Source organism: Peromyscus eremicus, chromosome 9 (genome assembly GCF_949786415.1).
Source record: "Peromyscus eremicus chromosome 9, PerEre_H2_v1, whole genome shotgun sequence".
Classification (NCBI taxonomy): Eukaryota; Metazoa; Chordata; class Mammalia; order Rodentia; family Cricetidae; genus Peromyscus; species Peromyscus eremicus.
Window position 1 is genome coordinate 52448461 of NC_081425.1, and position 17724 is coordinate 52466184.

At 49.4% G+C, this 17724-nt stretch overlaps 1 protein-coding gene across 1 annotated transcript; it reads left to right on the forward strand.

Moving 5' to 3' along the window:
- Positions 1-1091: 1091 nt before the first annotated feature.
- Positions 1092-16371, forward strand: Chmp7 (charged multivesicular body protein 7). The gene is made up of 10 exons (XM_059273392.1): positions 1092-1473; positions 3369-3540; positions 12304-12489; positions 12685-12818; positions 13577-13625; positions 13862-13981; positions 14239-14337; positions 14486-14546; positions 14975-15154; positions 15368-16371. Exons 1-10 carry the CDS (start codon positions 1175-1177, stop codon positions 15421-15423), a joined length of 1356 nt encoding a protein of 451 aa, XP_059129375.1. The 5' UTR covers positions 1092-1174; the 3' UTR covers positions 15424-16371.
- The last annotated feature ends 1353 nt before the right edge of the window (positions 16372-17724 follow it).

Genomic DNA, 17724 nt, shown 5'->3' on the forward strand with positions numbered 1-17724 from the left:
TTCTGAAACCCCAAGGCTTTCTGCTCCCCGATCAAACCGAGAAGCCATGGCAATACACCTTTGCCCCATTTTTGTTAAAAGTTCATATCCTGTCATGCTTGCCAACAGTCACCGCGTCAACGGAAGTACCGCACCTGTATAAACCCGTCTTTACCCGGTCGGGGCCGCCTCTCTAGACTAGTAGTGACAAGATTGCGCGCCTTTGGCCGGGGCCGTGTGGCTCAATAAAAACTTCATATTCATAAAGAGCTCGTCCTGGTCTCCTTTTGGGTAAAAAACAGCCCGGCTAACAGCACTACCTCTATTACAACAACAATTTATTCTCAAGACTGAAGAGATTTTGTGAGACTCTTCAAGACCGCAAAGAAATTAAAGAACAGGGTCTAAGAACCTTTCACTATATATATTTTTTTTGCAGCACCGCTGTCACTGCAGGACACTTGCATAGCTGTCTCTCCTTGTGGGAAGCAGAGGAGTTGGAGATAGACGCTATACTGGAAGCCCGGACAGCCCGGGGTTTCAGGGGAGAGTCGGAATGATGCTGGTTTCCTAAAAGACCTGGCAGGATGTGGATTTTCAGAAGAAAGCGTACACTCCAGAGCAGAGGGCAGGAAGAAAGTGATAAGAAGCATATGTAGTCCTAAAAATGTGTGCACTGTCGCGGACCTTGCGGACCATGTCTGTTTATCGGCTGACATTTTCAGAGAAAGGAGGGGGTGTCTTGGACGTTCGCTTAATGTAAAAGCTCCTGGACTAGGAGCGGTAAACCAGATTCAAGGCTTGAGAACCACCTGCAGCTCCGTAGCCTCAGCCTCACTACCTTAAGCCCAAACCACCTGGGAAGGCGCAATCGGTGGCCTCTCTAGACCACTTCGCCGAACTCTATGGTCGCGGTGCACGCGCAAAACCCTTCCCGTCGCACAAAGGCCATGAAAGGAGGGTTCTGCGCCTGCGTCCTGCGTCTCCCTGGCGAGAACGCCCTCCTCTCCTACGCCTGGTGCAGCGCTACGCCTGCGCCCTGAGGACTTGCGGGACTTTTATCACGCTGGCGGCGGCGGTGACGTGATGGCTGAGGAGGAGGGCGTGAAGGAGCGACGGAAGCCGAGAGGGACCTGGGGCGGAAGGGGACCCGGGCCAGGCTTGTGTTCGGTGCCTTGGCGGGGCTGGGGTTCCGATGTGGTCCCCGGGGCGGGAGGCCCAGGCCCCGACCGGGGGAGACCCGGCGGGCCTCCTGCCGCCCGAGTGGGAGGAGGATGAGGAGCGCATGTCTTTCCTGTTCTCCGCCTTCAAGAGGAGCCGCGAGGTGAACAGCACCGACTGGGACAGCAAGATGGGCTTCTGGGCGCCGTTGGTGCTGAGCCACAGCCGCCGCCAAGGGGTGGTGCGCCTGCGTCTGCGGGACTTGCAGGAGGCCTTCCAGCGCAAGGGCAGTGTCCCTCTGGGGCTGGCCACCGTGCTGCAGGACCTGCTGCGGTGAGGACCCGGGCCGAGCGGGCCGAGCGGGGGGCGGCGCCCCGGGGCGGACGTCAAACCTGCCCTTTGACAGCCCAGACTCAGCGGCCAGGGTTTGTTCAATGGGTGGAGGAGGAGGAGGACGGGGAGGCGGCTCCACGGACGTCTGGAGAGAGAGAGAGAGAGAGAGAGAGAGAGAGAGATCGGGGTCGGGGTGGTTGGAGTGACTGGGAGAGTCGGAATGGTCCAGACGAGAACCACCCTCCTGGCGGCAGAGGAGTCAGCGGCACACTTGGACTGGGATCCCGTTATGCGGTTATTTCAACAGGAACCTCTAGATTTGAATGACCGGTGCAGCAGATCTCCGAGATGGGTACTTTGAACTGAGAAAGAACAGAGCTAAGGAAGGAGTGCTCCTGGGGTTATAGACATCTTGACAAGGGAACTCTGGCACAAGTCATACAATTAGCATGTCCGGGACTGAGACTGTTTGGATCAGAGGACAGCAGAGTTTAACTGGGTATCTGGGGTCCCTAGAAGGGCTTTAGGTGAGAAGCGTGTGTGACAGGTACAGTGTTCAGGTCGTGCTTGAAGAGGTGACATGTCTAATAGATGAATGGTACTTCGTGGTTTCAGATACTGTCATACTCCAGTCTCTGGCCTTTTCAGTAATCCAGGGCAAGGTAATACAGTTCTCCTCATTAAAAATAAGAAACAGAGTGTGCGAGAGATCACGTAACCTACCAGGTTACATGGCTAGAGTAATCCCAGGACTGGTCCCTGGTCTTTGGATTCTAAATCATTTGTGTTTCACACTGCACGTATTATGCCCAGCCCAGACTAGCATTGTGTCTCTTTCAATAAATAAAGAGAAAGTCAAGGAAGGCTGTTGTGTTTAGCGTAATGTTTTCTCAGTAAATGGTCACCCTTCTTTACTTCTGTTCCCAGTACCTTTCATTGCCTGACTTTGACCTAAGAAACCTTTCTGCAGTTCTCTGAGAAAGTGTGCTGTGGAAAAAGTTTTACCAGATGCCTGAAGTGGAAAACAGTTAAGTCAGTGAGGGACGGAGGCACCGAAATGAGCCTCTTGATGCAAAGACAGTCAGGGCCCATGTCCAAATCCTTTAGCACCCTGAAACCTCCTGTCCTGGCTGCTGATCCTTGAAGCTTCCTGGTGTCTTGTCCAGGTTTGTTGTCCACATATCCACAGCTTTGCTTGAGGGCCACACCATTGTGCCCAGATCCCAGCTTTACCATTTTCTAAACTGTGGCCCTGCATAGGTAACATGCCATCTGTAAGCCTTTGACCAATTGTCAAATTACAGTAACAACATTGTGTGGGTTGACTGTGAAAACATGAGGATCTTTATAGCCCTTTAACACAGTGATTACCCAGGGCAAGCAGTTAGTAGACTTGGCTGCTGTTGTTACCACTACCAGGAAATACATCTCACTTCCAGCCTAGCTTAGAGATTGCATAAGACCCTGCTCTGTGTAGCTTTGCTCTCTTCCCGAGGTCCTAACTGTTGCACAGGATTTTCATTTGATTGTTCCCAGGCCCATCGGTAGAAGAAAAAACCTCAGCATGGGCCCAGGGAAGCCTTTTGTGCCTCTATTGTCTTAGTGGGACACTTGGATTTTTGGAGCCAGACAAATTGGGTGTCATCTGGCCCTCTTTACTGTCTTAGTCTCCTCCTTAGTTTACATACTGGTCTATTGTGCAGAGTGGTTAGGAGGCTGAACACTGAGTACAGGTGACACTGCTCTGAGTAGCCGGTGCAAAATAGATAGATAGATGATGATGATGATGATGATGATGATGATAAAATGCCTCTGGGGGTAAAGGGGCAGGTATGGATTAGGACAGGCCATTGCATTACATGTCTCTACATGCCTTTGTCTCTCTTTCTCTGCAGTCGAGGTGAGCTGCAGCGAGAATCAGACTTCATGGCCAGCGTGGACAGCAGCTGGATCTCCTGGGGGGTTGGAGTCTTCCTGCTGAAGCCCCTCAAGTGGACTCTTTCTAACATGCTCGGGGATAACAAAGTTCCAGCTGAGGAGGTGCTCGTGGCTGTGGAGCTGCTTAAGGTGGTTATGCAGAAGGCGGGGCCTGGGTGGCATCAGGTGTGACAGGGTCACCACAAACGTTCTTAGGAACGTTTGCCAAGTAACAGGACTAATGGCTGAGTCTACGTGATGTCTTTTGCAGTGAACTTTTTAGGGTTATGTACTCGTTAGGTTATTTTTATATTTCAAGGGTAGGCTTTGTCTAGGAAATGTCAGTAACAGACAATTCCTGACAGTTGGGGGGATTAATAATAAGCTATAGTTTAGGGTACTCTGCTTTCTCTGGTTTACTGGCAAGAAATTCCCAGAATTTAATTAAGTGACGTATTTATTGTTGACCTTGGGATTGAGCCTAGGCTCTCTGTGCATTGGGCAAGCGCTCTGCTACTGAGCTCTAGCTCAGCCCTCCTTACCAGCTCTGGTTTCCTGCCCTCTGACTGCTCTTTTCCCTCCAGCTCACCAGGGACTTGCTTCTTCTCACTGTCCCCGCTCTTCTGCCTGGATGAGGCCAGCAGGCGCCATCCCTTCCTACTCTGCTGCCCAGTCAGCTTCTTCACGTACTGCCTTCTCCTCCTAGCCCAGGCCACATACTGACTGCAGGACAGATGCCATCTCAGAGCCCTGAGCAGCCACGCTTCTCTCCTGTTCCACACCAGGAGTTGGTGGAATTCCGTAGCTCTCTTGGGACCAGCAGTCCCTTTCTAAAGCAATGGAGTCAGTCTGGTCCTGTGTCATAGAGAAGCGGGCCTAGAGCTCCACAGGGCACAGTACTGATTCTGTGCCACCTGCTGTTACTAAGCAGACGACACTTCATGTTCCATTTGGTGACGTCTGGTTTCAAACATATGATGAGTCCTGTTTTCTCAGAAGTAATGGGCTCCCATTGGTAACGAAGAAAAAGGTGTTTATAGGGAGGAACTTGTAGGGAAACACTGATTTTTTTTCCCAAGGCTAGACGAAGAAATCAACCCAAAACAAAGCAAAACAAAACTTGCCCATGATTTTGGTATTAAAAAGAAAAGGATACAGAGAAGTAGTTTCCTTTCTGTTGACCCATACCTACTTTGGCATAAGTCCCTTTCCCATTTCTATGCTTGTGTACCTGTATGTCCAGATCTCTTTTGTTACTTTAAGTTTTTATTCTATTTATTTATTGGCAGGGGTGGGTTGGGTTGGGGAGCTTACCCTGTTAATGCAAGAGAACACCTTGCAGGAGTAGTCCTCTCCTTCCACCAGGAGGGTCCAGAGATTGAACTCAGGTCCTCAGGCTTGGCTCAACAGCCTTAACATGCTGAGCTATCTCACTGGCCCAGATGATTTTTTTTTCTTCAGTACTGGGAACTGAACCTAGGGTTTTGTGCATGCTACGCAAATGCTCTATCACCCTCAGTCCCCTTTAAAAAAAAGTTAAACAAATTTTCGTTGTATAAAGGTTGTCATGAAATTGTAACAACCTTTGTGCCCAGTTACTCTCCTCTCCACAGAAGGCTCCTCTTGACTTCATCTGGTGGTTGATTGCCTTGTGCGCCCGCCAGCCTTTTCCTCAGTCGTCTTCTTCAGCTGACTTCTCGGAAGTCATTGCTGAGGAACCCTGCCTCGAGCTTCCTGTCAGAATTCGTTAAAAATGATGAGTTATGATAACCTCCCATGTTACCTCCAATCCTGCTTCCCATGTTGTCTCTTACACCAGCTCCCGGGTCCTACTCTTTTTCCTTAAGGACTTCTGCTGTTGTTAACAGAGGCTCCCTAGCACTACTCAGTAAAGTGGTTTTCTGCACCTTCATTGGATCCAAGCTTCCTTTTTCTGTCGTGTTCACAGAATCTCCAAGCGTAGCACCATAGCCAAAAGCATAGCATCATAGATCCAAAGTTCTGAGGAACTTTGCAGGGTTTTCGCAACTATTACAGATCCTTCGTTGTTGGCGTTCTTGATAAAGTCGTTGCAGGGATTTTGAGTGTTCTAATTTCTATGCAGTATTTTTAGTCTTCATCAGCACCTTACAGTCAGCAGCTGGAATGCACCAAAGCAGAGCACAGCATCTCCCAGGCTCCAAACTGCCTTCTCCAGCAGCTGCTCTTGTGGCGCTGAGGGCATCTCTCACTGTCCTTTCAGTCACTTCAGTACCCCATGTCCACCCCCCGCCCCCACCCCGCGCAGTCAGCCATCTGAAAGCCCTGCCAGTCGCTCATCTAGTTTTGCCTTTAGATTCACGAGTTGTGAAGCCGAAAGACTCGTGATTTCTTTAATTTTTTCCAGTGAGCTTTGTTACCTTCTCCTTTCAAAAGCGTAGTAATATTTTCGGTGTCAGTGACCCTCCAAATGTTCTTTTATAGAAAGATTTCTTATTCGTGTTTGTGTATGTGTGAATGCAGATGTGTGCATGCCACAGCACACGTGGCAGTCAGGAGGCCAACTTTTCAGGAGTCAGCTCTCTGCTTTCACCTTGTTTCTCTTGTTTCTGCTGCTGCACTGTGTACACGAATGAGCTTTTGGGTGATTGTGCTCTCTCTCTCTCTCTCTCTCTACACACACACACACACACACACACACACACACACACACACACACCGTTTTCACATAGGTGCTAGGATTACCAATAAGCACTACTGCATCCTTCCTTTTGTAAGTCCTAAGGGTGAACACCTTCAAGATTTGGGGTCAGCTTCTCCTCTTTAATAAACATGGCACTCCAGTAGCTATCTCTTAAAGCTGATCCTTTCTTTTGTTACCAAAAGCCAGAACTATGCCTGCTACAACTTGGGGACCAGCTTTTGGCTGTTTAAAGCCCCTTCATAGCATCTTCAGTGATTGTGCCCGTGAGTCTCTGGTAAGCAGAGGTACAGTGGGCTGATGCTAAACATTTTCTTTTCACTCAGTAGATGATAGGTGTCCTGAAATCCACATTTTGACCTCCTGATGTGTTAGTAAGGTATAGAGAGTATATCTTTGATCAAACTGGATGCCTTTGACAATTTCCAGTTCATGTTCAGTTTTCTCCACCCTGTACTGGGATGATGCCCTTTCTTCCAACCTTTTTTCATTGTATCAAAAATGCTGCTGCCAGTTTGTCTCCGTTTTCAGAAACTGGCAGCCTGAGCAGTTTCTTCAGGGTTACCACAGATTTAGACTTCTTAAGATGTGCAATTACAGTATCAACACCTCCCCTGGTTTCCATGGGTTAGCACCTTTGCTGGATCTCCAAGCATACTTTGGCAGGAGAACATGCCATACCAGTCACAGTAGTTTTGGTGGTGCTGGCCTGGCCATGGTTTGTGACACACACACACACACACACACACACACACACACACACACACACACACACACGGAGCAGGCATCTGGGATAAGTTAGCTCTAATACTTTCACTTTCGAGTCAGTTGGCTTTGTAACAGTCACATTACCCTTTGTTCTTTGGGACTTCTAACTGTCCAGTCATCAGCGTTCTTCACTTTGGACACATTGTAATGACTTGGGCGTAAATGTCTAGTATCTTGAGCACTAAGGCTCAGGCAACTGTACCAAATTCCGTATCTCTGGCACAAGCCCAAGTGAGATAAGGAAAAGGTGTCCTAGATGCTGGGCTTATCTGGGGAAGGACTATGGGAAGGTGAAGCATTTCTGGGGGGTGTGTGTGTGTGTGTGTGTGTGTGTGTGTGTGTGTACACGCTCGCGCGCGTACGCGCTATATACACAGTGTGGCAGGCCATCAGAGGTAAAAGGGACAAACACATTTTTCTTATTAACCCTGCTGCTCTTACTTTCAATTTTCTTTTTTTTAATAGTGTGCGATATACAAAGTTTTCTTTGTTATTGATGTGTGTGTACACGTGTGTGTGTGTGTAGATATGTATCTATTGATGTGTGTACGTGTGTGTGTGTGTGTGTGTGTGTGTGTGTGTGTGTGTGTGTGTAGATATGTATCTGTCATGGTGCATGTGTGGAGGTCAGAGACAACTTTGGAGAGTTGATTCTCTCCCTGCACCTTGTTTGAAGCAGGATTCTTTGGTTTCTGCCCTACTGTGAACTCCAGGCTGCAGTTCTCCTGGAACTGTGTGTTCTGTGAACGTGTTCACGTACCTACTCAATATCGGAGTGCTGGGATCTGGGGTCACAGATGCACACGCTCAGATCTGGCTTTTTCTCGGGTTCCTGATGTCAAGTTCAGGTCATCAGGCTTGCTTTCAACCACTGAGTCATCTCTCTAGACACATTGTATTTCCTTGTTAATGTTTACTACTAACTGAAAAAGCCTGCATGTTTCCTTGTTTATTGTCTGACTGTCCTATTAAAGGGATTCCACGAACTTCAGGATCCTGAAAGATGTCTAGTAATAAATATTTGTTGAATTACGAGTATACACATATATGTACACACCTCCGTTCCATTGTTTTTCTAGAAATAAAATGGCTCCATAGCTTGTTTTTCTTTCCACTTTAATATGTTGGGAGTATCTGGGTCCTACACAGTGTAAGTCTAGTTCATCCTTTTTTGACCGCTGTACAGTAATCTGTACATCTGCCACTGTTTATGCCCTGGTTGCCCCACAAGTGGACTTGAGGTTATTACAGTTTCTCTTGTTTTCTATCTTTGCTAGGCTTGTGCACACACATCTGTGTAGTTTTGTTCCTTCTACATTTTTAGGGTTTGGGGACACAGCTCAGTTGGTTAAGTGTGGACCTGAGTTTGGATCCCTAGCACCCACATAAAAAGCCATGTGCAGAGGCTAGAATGTGTAATCTCAGTGCTGGAAAGCAGAGGTGGGAGGGTCCCTGTGGCTTGCTGGCCAGCCAGTCTAGCTGAATTATACACCTGTCTTGAAAATACAGGGTAGAGAGTGATTGTGGAATATACCAGATGTTATCTCTGGGCTCCACATGCACCCCACACACATACTTACATACATGTGCACACACATGTGAACACATATAATGGTACACACATACGAAATAATTACCTGGGTTTTTGTGGTGTTGAGACAGATTTTCACAGTGTAGTCTACGTTGGTCTCAGTTTGTGGCAATCCTGCCTCAGTCTCTCAAGTGCTAGAATCACAGGCATGAGCTCCTTGCAACATCGTTTACTTTTCAGGACTTTGTACTAATTTTACTTTGATCAAGAGTGTCATAAGGGGGCTGGAGAGATGGCTCAGTGGTTAGGAGCACTGTCTGCTCTGTTAGAGGACCCAGGTTCAATTCCCAGCACCCGCATGGCAGCTCACAACTGTCTGTAACTCCAGCTCCAGGGGATTTAATATCCTCACACAGGCTACTTGCAGGCAAAACACCAATCCTCACAAAATAAAAATAAATCATTTTTTAAAATGTGTCTTAGGAAGGTAACTCCTGCATCCTTGTCAACATTGGATGATGCCAACCTCTTAAACTACTTTCTATCTGTATGTCTGGCACTTTTAAAATTTATCTTTGTATTGCTGGAGATCAAACCCTGAGCCTTGGGCATGCTCGGCAAGCACCCTACCTCTTTGTTATTCCCCGTCTCGTCTCTTTACCTGTCTTGTCATCATGTACATAGGCCCTTGTGCAAATTGCCTATTGCTATGTTTTGCCTGTTTTTATACTGTATTGCCTATTTGTAGGAGTTCTTTATGTTTTGGGGTAGATACTTGTGCATTTGGCATCAAAGATGTAAAATTCTCTGTGTTATGTGTGCTCACACAGGCGTGCACACATGTGGAGGCCAGAGGAGGACGTCGGGTGTCCTGCTCTATCACCCTCTGCCTTATTCCCTTGAGACAGGGTCTCTCACTGAACCTGGAGCTAGGCTGGTGACCAGCAAGCCAAGTGAGCCTCCTGTCTGCCCTAAACAGTGCTGGAGTTACAGATGTCCGCCATGGCCTGCTTTCTCAGTGAGTGCTGGGGTCCGACTCAGGTCCTCAAGCTTGAGCAGCAAATGCTCTTGCCCACTGAGCCACCTCCCCAACCCCAAAGATGGAAATACTGCTCCCTAGATTGTCTGTGTAATTCGTATGTGTGATGTCCTTAAACAAACAAACACCATTCATTTGTGTGTGCCTGAATCCGCGTGCATGAGTATGGATGTGCTCATTATGGGACACATGGACGTCAGAGGACAGGAGTCACTTCTCCCTCCACTGTATGGTCCTGGGGGTGAACTCCTGTGGGCAGACATGGCAGCAAGTGCCTTTACCTGCCGAGCCACCTCGCCAACCGTCATGATGTCTTTTACAGAAGTGTTCGTATTTCTGCAGTGAGAGCATCCAGTTTCCTTTGGAGTACTCATTGTTGGTCTTGCTTGGGAAGACATCTTACGCCTCAAACAGAACTGAATATTGATTCTTTCTCTTTGGTGCTGGGGATTGAACTTGGGGCCTTGTGTGTGCTAAGCAAGTGCCGTACCAGTGTACTGTATCCCTAGCTTCTCTTTTGTTTTACTTTGTGCTTTTATTTTTTTCCATTAAAATTTCAGTTCTTTTTAAAATTTATTTTATTGATTATATTTATTTTATTTATTATATATACAGTGTCCTGTCTTTATGTTTGCCTGCATGCCAGAAGAGGGCATCAGATCCCATTATAGATGGTTGTGAGCCACCATGTGGTTGCTGGGAATTGAACTCAGGACCTCTGGAAGAGCAGCCTGTGCTCTTAACCTCTGAGCCATTTCTCCAGGCCCAAATTTCAGTTCTTGAGAATTTATGTACATGTGGTGAAGGAAAGCCCTTCTTCCCTAGCCTTTTTACTAATGCTATGTACTGAGTCTTGTGTATGTCTGTCACACTGCTCTTGGGAATTGTCGATATGAATGGTGAGTCCTTCTGGGAGGGGCAGTCAGGTCTAACGGGAACTGTAGTCTCTGTCTTGCTAGACTCTTGTGTGCTGTCTTGGATGTGGTTGACCGCTTGCTTCGTATATTGGTTTCTTCCCCTGGATTTGTTCACAGAGAGCTGTGGGTTCTCTTTGGTACCCCCAGACAGTCCTGTGGGTCACCTCACTGTTTCAACATGGGCCTTCCTTCGGTTTGCCACTTTTCCCTGAATCTCCTGTGTTCTCTCACTCACACGTGTGATCTTGACTGCCATCTGTGTGCTGGGGACTTGAGGGCTCTCTTTGCTCTTCTGCAGTCTCCTTTGAACTTGAGGCTTGCACATCTGATTGCCTAGCTTGTCCAAAGTGGAACGTTTGGTGTTTGAGACAGGCTTCTCCTGTGTTCTTCTATGAGTCACCTCAGCCGTAGGCAAGTCCCTTTCTCTGTCAGTCCTTGTTCAGACACCCTGGGCTGCTACTTTTGTCCTCTAAGTTTTGCTGGGATCTAGCTCATCTCTCTGTTTCCTACATGCTCTCCTCTTCAGAGAGGTAGTGATGTCTCTTCTTGCATTAATGGCCTCCCTGCCTCTAACGCTCCTCTTTAGTCCATCCTTTGCCGCTGTTTGCTGGCTCTATGTCAGCCTAGCCATGGCAGTTCCTCCAGTGACTGCCCATCCTCTGCGGAACAAAAAACAGGAGGTGAGATGTTCACACACACACACACACACACACACACACACACACACACACACACGCACGTGAACTCACGCTTCTGTGTCAACATTGCCTGTTGTTCTGTGACACCTCTCTCTACCTCTTTCACTTAGTAATGATTCACCCTTCAACACTGTGATCAATGGCCTTTTGTTTTGCTTCTAAAACCCCTCTGGGTTCCCGTGTCCGAGGGAGAGTGGCATTGTTCCTTGGCACTTGTCTCTTAGTTTTCTCACTGGTGCAGCCTGCCTGTCCCTGCTGTCTGTCCACCACGTGTTTTCCCTCCTGACTCTGCAGGCACACTAACATTCACATCTGCGCTTTTGCACAAATGGAGAAGCCAGGATGGAAAAGGGATTTAGCACCGTCTACTCAGTTCATGTGCAAGAAGCTGAGGATCGTGAGACTGGCAGTTGCAGGGTCCTGGGCTGAGTTGGACGTGAGGTTTGGATCTAGATCATGGATCATCTAGATCCAGTTCCACTTCACCCCTCAGCCTTGTTCCTCCTGTGAGGAGCCTCAGGCCGGGTGGGTGCAGAAATGCACAGCCCAGGTGGACATGCCAACATGGAGCTGGCACTTTGTACATCTTGTTTTATATAGTCATCTGCTCTCCCAAAGTTTAAGAAGTATACAAATTGTTTTCCTTGTGTGTGTGTGTGTGTGTGTGTGTGTGTGTGTGTGTGTGTGTGTGTGTAGAGGCCAGAAATCGACATTGGATGTTGCCTTCAATTGTTCTCCGTCTATATTTTTTTTTACATTATTATTTTTGTGTGTGAGCACACACCCATGTGTGTGTATACCATGGTGTCCCTGTAGGGGTCATGACGATCTATGGACTCAGTTCTCCCCCTCCTCCATGTGATTCCCAGTTGTCAGGCTTGGTGGCAAGTGCCCTTGCCTGCTCAGCCTCTCACTGGCCCCACCTTATTTTTAAGACAGTCTTTCACTGAATTCAGAGCTCACTGTTTGGCTAAGCTGGCTAACCAATGAGCTCTAGCTATCTGCCTGTCTTGGCCACAGTGCTGGGGTTACAGATATGTGCTGCCATGCCTGGCTTTTACCTGGGTGCTGGGCATCCACACTCAAGTCTTCATACTTGCCCAAGAGACACTTTACCAACTGAGCCATCTCCATAGGCTGCTTTTGAAAGCTGACACTGGATGCTGGGTGGGTACTCCCCAGGTCTTTCTTTGTGTACTTATGGCTCTGACACTCAGGGTCAAGGCTTGTGTGTCCTGAGGTGGTAACCAGGACTTTGAATCTCTTTGCCTTCCCTGCAGGAAAAGGCTGAGGAGGTTTATCGCCTGTACCAGAACTCACCCCTCTCCTCCCACCCTGTGGTGGCCCTGTCAGAGCTGAGTACTCTGTGTGCCAACTCCTGCCCAGACGAGAGAACCTTCTACCTGGTGCTGCTGCAGCTGCAGAAGGAGAAGAGAGTCACGGTCTTGGAGCAGAACGGAGAGAAGGTGTGGAAGCGTGCCTGTCTGGGTGTGTGCTGGCCTGTGTGTGTGTGTGTGTGTGTGTGTGTGTGTGTGTGTGTGTGTGTGCGTGTGCATGGACTCCCAGGGACTTCGTCTGCACTCAGATGCCCACCCCAGGCCTGCTTGTGAATTTCACAGCATATGTGGTAGGGACTGCAGTAATCTGTCCCCTTCCCCCAGATTGTGAAGTTTGCCAGGGGACCACATGCCAAAGTGTCTCCTGTCAACGATGTGGATGTTGGGGTCTACCAGCTGATGCAGAGTGAGCAGCTTCTCTCTCGAAAGGTTGAGTCTTTATCCCAAGAATCTGAGAGGTAATCTTTCCTGCCTGGCTGCCCTGGAGCCCCAGCATGAGTGGGTCTCTTCAAAAGAGAAAAAAAAAAAAAAAACAAGGCTAGAATATGTCTCCATCTGTAGAGTGCTTCTCTAGCATGCATGAGGCCATGAGTTTGCCCCCAGCACTGCAAGAAAAGTTATGAACTAATTACACACATACTAGGTACCCCATGTAGAAAACAGAAAATAAAGGAGAAAAATGACTATTGTCCCTCCCGTGATTACAGCTGGTAATACCTTATTTAAGTTCTTCTGAAGCTGGTGTTGTCCACAGGTGGGGAGATAGTAAGGTGGATCTGTGCCTTCACAGGCCTTTGTAAGGATCTCTTGCTCTTCCTTGAGATGCTACTACAGGGATCCTTGAAGGCAGCCATGGACACTTCCCTGAATTAGAGTTCTTCACTCCATCTCTCAGAGAAATAGAGGAGTGTTAGGAGGCTCAAAGGCATGGCCAGGGTCTTTAATGTGTAGGAATCAATCACATGTCTTGCAGTGGAAAGATGTGTATAATTGTCTCACCTTCAGGCCTGGATCCCCTTGCCTTGCCACATAGAGATGCCAATCCTCTGTTGAGACTTGCTCCAGAGACTGGCATGGGTGGTTGGCCATCACTGTGACTGTGGGGTTCAGGGAATTGTTGGCCTTCAGGTCTGAAGCTGCTTTCACTAAGTGCTCTCAGGCATTCTTTGAGACCCTGCCACAGCACACCCTCCTTCATCCATCCTGCATTCCACAGGTGCAAAGAGGAAGCCCGCCGAGCATGCCGAGCTGGAAAGAAGCAGTTGGTAGGTTCCCTTCCTCTGCAGCCTAGGAGTGGCATCCTCCACTGTCAGGGACAGGGGCCCAGCAGTTCAGAGAGAGAGCGGCTTGATTGGGGGTCAGGGTGCATCTGCAGGTGTCTCAGGCACCACAGTTTAATTTATAGGGAGAAGACTGGGATGCTCTTGTGGTTTGAGCAGGGCTGTATGCTTTGCCCTGTGGCCTACCATGTCCCATCCTGATCTGTTTCCATACCCACCAGGCACTGAGGTCTCTCAAGGCCAAGCAGAGGACAGAGAAACGCATTGAGGCCCTGCACGCCAAGCTGGACACTGTTCAAGGCATCCTGGATCGCATCTATGCCTCCCAGACAGACCAGATGGTAGCCACGCCCCTTGGTGCCCTGTGGTCCCAGGCTCCCACACTGCATCTCCCTCCCCTGTGGCCTGCTGTTTCCTGAATCCTGGGTTCTTCCAGAGTGTGGTTGGGTTCCCTTCTCTGTTGGGAAGTTTAGCTTCTATGGGTATAAGGTGAATTGACCTTGGGTGGCCAAAGAACGCCTGAAGCTAGCTTTGGAGATGAAGTACGGTTGTCTATATTTTGGCAAGTGTTGCATAGGTAACTTGGTCTTCTCTTTAGGTTTTTAATGCTTACCAAGCTGGTGTGGGAGCCTTGAAACTCTCCATGAAGGACGTCACAGTGGAGAAGGCAGAGAGCCTTGTGGACCAGATCCAGGAGGTACAGGGGCCTGGGAGGGTCCATGAGAAAGGAGTTGTAGAGAACATGGTTGACCTGGCTTTGTGCCTAAGAGGAACCGTTCCTTGATTGTCGGATCTCTGAGACCCTGAACATTTTCCCTTCAGAGCTTTGTGTTTGTCCCTTACAGCTGTGTGACACGCAGGATGAAGTTTCTCAGACTCTGGCTGGCGGGGTAACCAATGGTTTAGGTGAGTTGACAAGGACACTCTCCCCTCCTTTCTGAGAGACCTCACTTCCTGGAACAGGACAGGTCTGATCATGAGCTTGGCCCTCTGTGGGGCTCACCTGCTTGGGTGGTTGGAGGGAGTTGACGTTACCTCCCAGATAGTGGTTCTGAGGGTCTTTTGTACTCTAGCATCCATACTGACAAAGCATCACACTGGCAGTCCTCAGGGCAAAGGGAAGCAGGACCCGATTCCTGGGGTCAGTGGACTGTACCCAGCAGACAGCCCAGCTCTGCCTGTAGAGAAAGAATATTTGCCTGAGGGTACCCTTTGCCTCCTGACTAATGTGACTGCCAACCCACAGAGGGGCTGCTGGGCTGTGTAGTTGAGCTGTGCTGGGCACATGGGTTCATCTCTTTCTTTCTGGGGTTGACATGCCATCTCCCTCCCAGATTTTGACAGTGAGGAACTGGAGAAGGAGTTGGACATCCTCCTTCAGGACACCACCAAAGAACCTTTGGACCTGCCCGACAACCCCCGTGAGACGCTTTATACCAACAGTGTGCCTAAGCCTAGGATCTTGGATGCTGAACTTGAAGCTGAACTTGAGAAACTGTCCTTATCAGAAGGAGGTACGGAGCTGTTTCCCATAGATCCTGGACATGTGACTGGGTGACAGAGGAGCCAGGCACAGAATGGATAGATTCCTCCCAAGAACTCAGTGTGCCTGCATTCCAAAGCCTGGCAAGGGCGGGGTGGTGATGTACGTGGAGACCCAGTTGCTGAAGCTCTGGGATGCTCTGGTCGTAGGACTTCCCATTGAAGGTTGTCATTGCTTTTTGCAGGTTTGCAGGTCCCGAGCAGTAAATCTCCGAAAAGGCAACTGGAGCCGACTCTCTAAAGCCATTGCAGGGACTCAAGGGAAGGACCCTCGTGTAACAGAGGGACGACAGCCTTGTGTGTACATAGTTATTTAATGAGAACCACTGAGGAGTTGTGAAGAGGAGGAAAGCACCACTCCTGACAGGACAGATCCGGCTCCTGGAAGCCATGCTGTGAAGCTCCCAGCTGCTGCCGTGGACCTCCTTCTCGTCTTTCTAGTGCCACAATTTATACAGTCCCGTGTGTGACCTTCGTCGTCGTCTCTGATAGCCTGCAGTTCCCGCCCTTGGCTCCGTTAGGTTTGTCTTCACCCGCCAGCTTCGTGCCGGCCAGTGGAGGTGAAAGGTCCGCAGCTCTGCCCACCACAGCCAGCCCTGTCTTCCGCTGCTGAGGTCTTTAAAACCAAGTTTTGTTATCTGCGGTGCCATTTCAGCAGCTCCCCTGCCCTCTGCTTGTTGGAATTAAGAGTGAGAGACCTGACAGCTGATGTCTGGAGAAATCTCGTCCACAAGATGTTTCTCACATGCTTTGTCAAATTCTCTGGGTGTCCATGCTCTGAGTGGTTCAGGGTCATGGCAGTTGCGGGGGTGGCTTGTGTCGTTGGGGGCCATAACCTCTTCCATCTTAGGCAGATGCAGATCTGCTGATGGGGATGGGGAAGGGTTAATCTCTCTTTTGAACCTGAGCAGGAGAAACCCAAGTCAACCACAGGCCCCACGGTGTAAAAGAAGCTAAGTTTTGCTTTGGCCCCATCATAAATTACATGTGTTTTCTGGAACAGGCCACGTGGTGCCACATTCCCTGTTTCTTGAGCCTGACACTCGCTGCAGGCCCCTCCCTGTTAGGATCTGGAAAGCGGTTTACCTCTGTCCAGCACTCAGGGCAGGGGGCCTGAGCCAGGATGTGCAATAGGAGGAGGTGACCCTGACCTGCTGCATCTGCTGTGTGCTGCCACCGGCCCAGCTCTGCCCTGTACCTGCCCTGCTCTGCCCTGCACCTGCCCTGCACCTGCCTCCTGCAGGCGCATCTTCTTTCTGTGAACTGCAGGGCAGGCAGGAAAGGGTAGGTCCGAATGCTCGGATGGCAGCGTGGAGAGAAAACTGACGGCCACACTGCCAGCCTGCTGTCCAGGACGATGACTGCCTGGATCTCTTTGCACTGCCCCTCCTGCTTGAGGTAGCACAGAGCAGAGGGGAGGACTTTGCTTCCGGCCAGGAGCACGAATCACTGTTCAGCGAGTCTCTCCCACTCAGCTTTGGCGGACGGAAATATTGGGGGTGAAGAAAAACAATCACTATTTTTTCTTTTTTAATCTGGTAAATAATTAAAAGAGAAAAACACTAGGTTTTGTTGTCTATTCTTTAGGTTGTGTCAATTTTCTTTCTTTCTTTTTTTTTTTTTTTTTGATAGGTCTCATGTAGCTGAGACTGGCCTTGAATTCTTGAAGTGCTGGGATCACAGCTGTGTAGCACCATACACAGCAGGTTATATCATTGTGTCAATGTCTTGTTCCTTCCTATCTCCCAGAGTCCCACACATATCCACACTTAGGCTCTTTTCCACCCTGAGCCCCTGAAAAATGTGGAGCAGCTGAGTAGTAGGGACTGAGCTGCAAGGAATCCTGTCTCCGTCCAGCCCTGAACTGTATTTCTGGTTGTACTGTCTCCCGGGTTCTGTTCTCCAAACTGAGAATGACCCTGCACATGTGATCGTTCCACCCTGTAGTTCTCTGCCCGTTCTGTGCATGCTGTCTGCTGTGTCTGTGGAGGAAGGAGGCTTTGAGGCTGAGAGCAGTCAGCAACAGTGGGTCTGTAGCTCCGGCTGACGGCAGGTGAGCCAGCCAGGAAAAGGTGTAAGGTGCGTTAGCCCAAGAAGCCTCAGGATCAGTTCTGCACTATTTGTTGTGTGTCTCCGCACCTCGGGCGGGCCTGCAGCCCCAGAGTGAGTCTGGTCAGCTGGCACTGATTGAGTCTGGTCAGCTGGCACTGATTGACGAGGGATGCAGAGAGGTAGGGTGGAGCCGATGGAACTCCTGGAAGGGCCTGCATTTGGTGAGCCCTGCTACATGGTTTTGTGTTGCTCTTTGTCTCTGTTGTCTGAGCTACTGAGTTACCCACCCAGCACCTGCCATGGGAAGGCCAGAGCACTAGGGCACAGTTTATCTTCGCTGTTCTCAGTGTGCTGCTGGCCCTGCCCCTGGGCTGTGGCACCTAACCACCCTGTGCCAGCGGGACCGCTTCCAACATCCAGTGGACTTAGGCCTCGGTCTGGCGGTCTTCTGCTTAGCAAGGCTTGCCAGGCTTCTGTCTCTTTCCTAGGC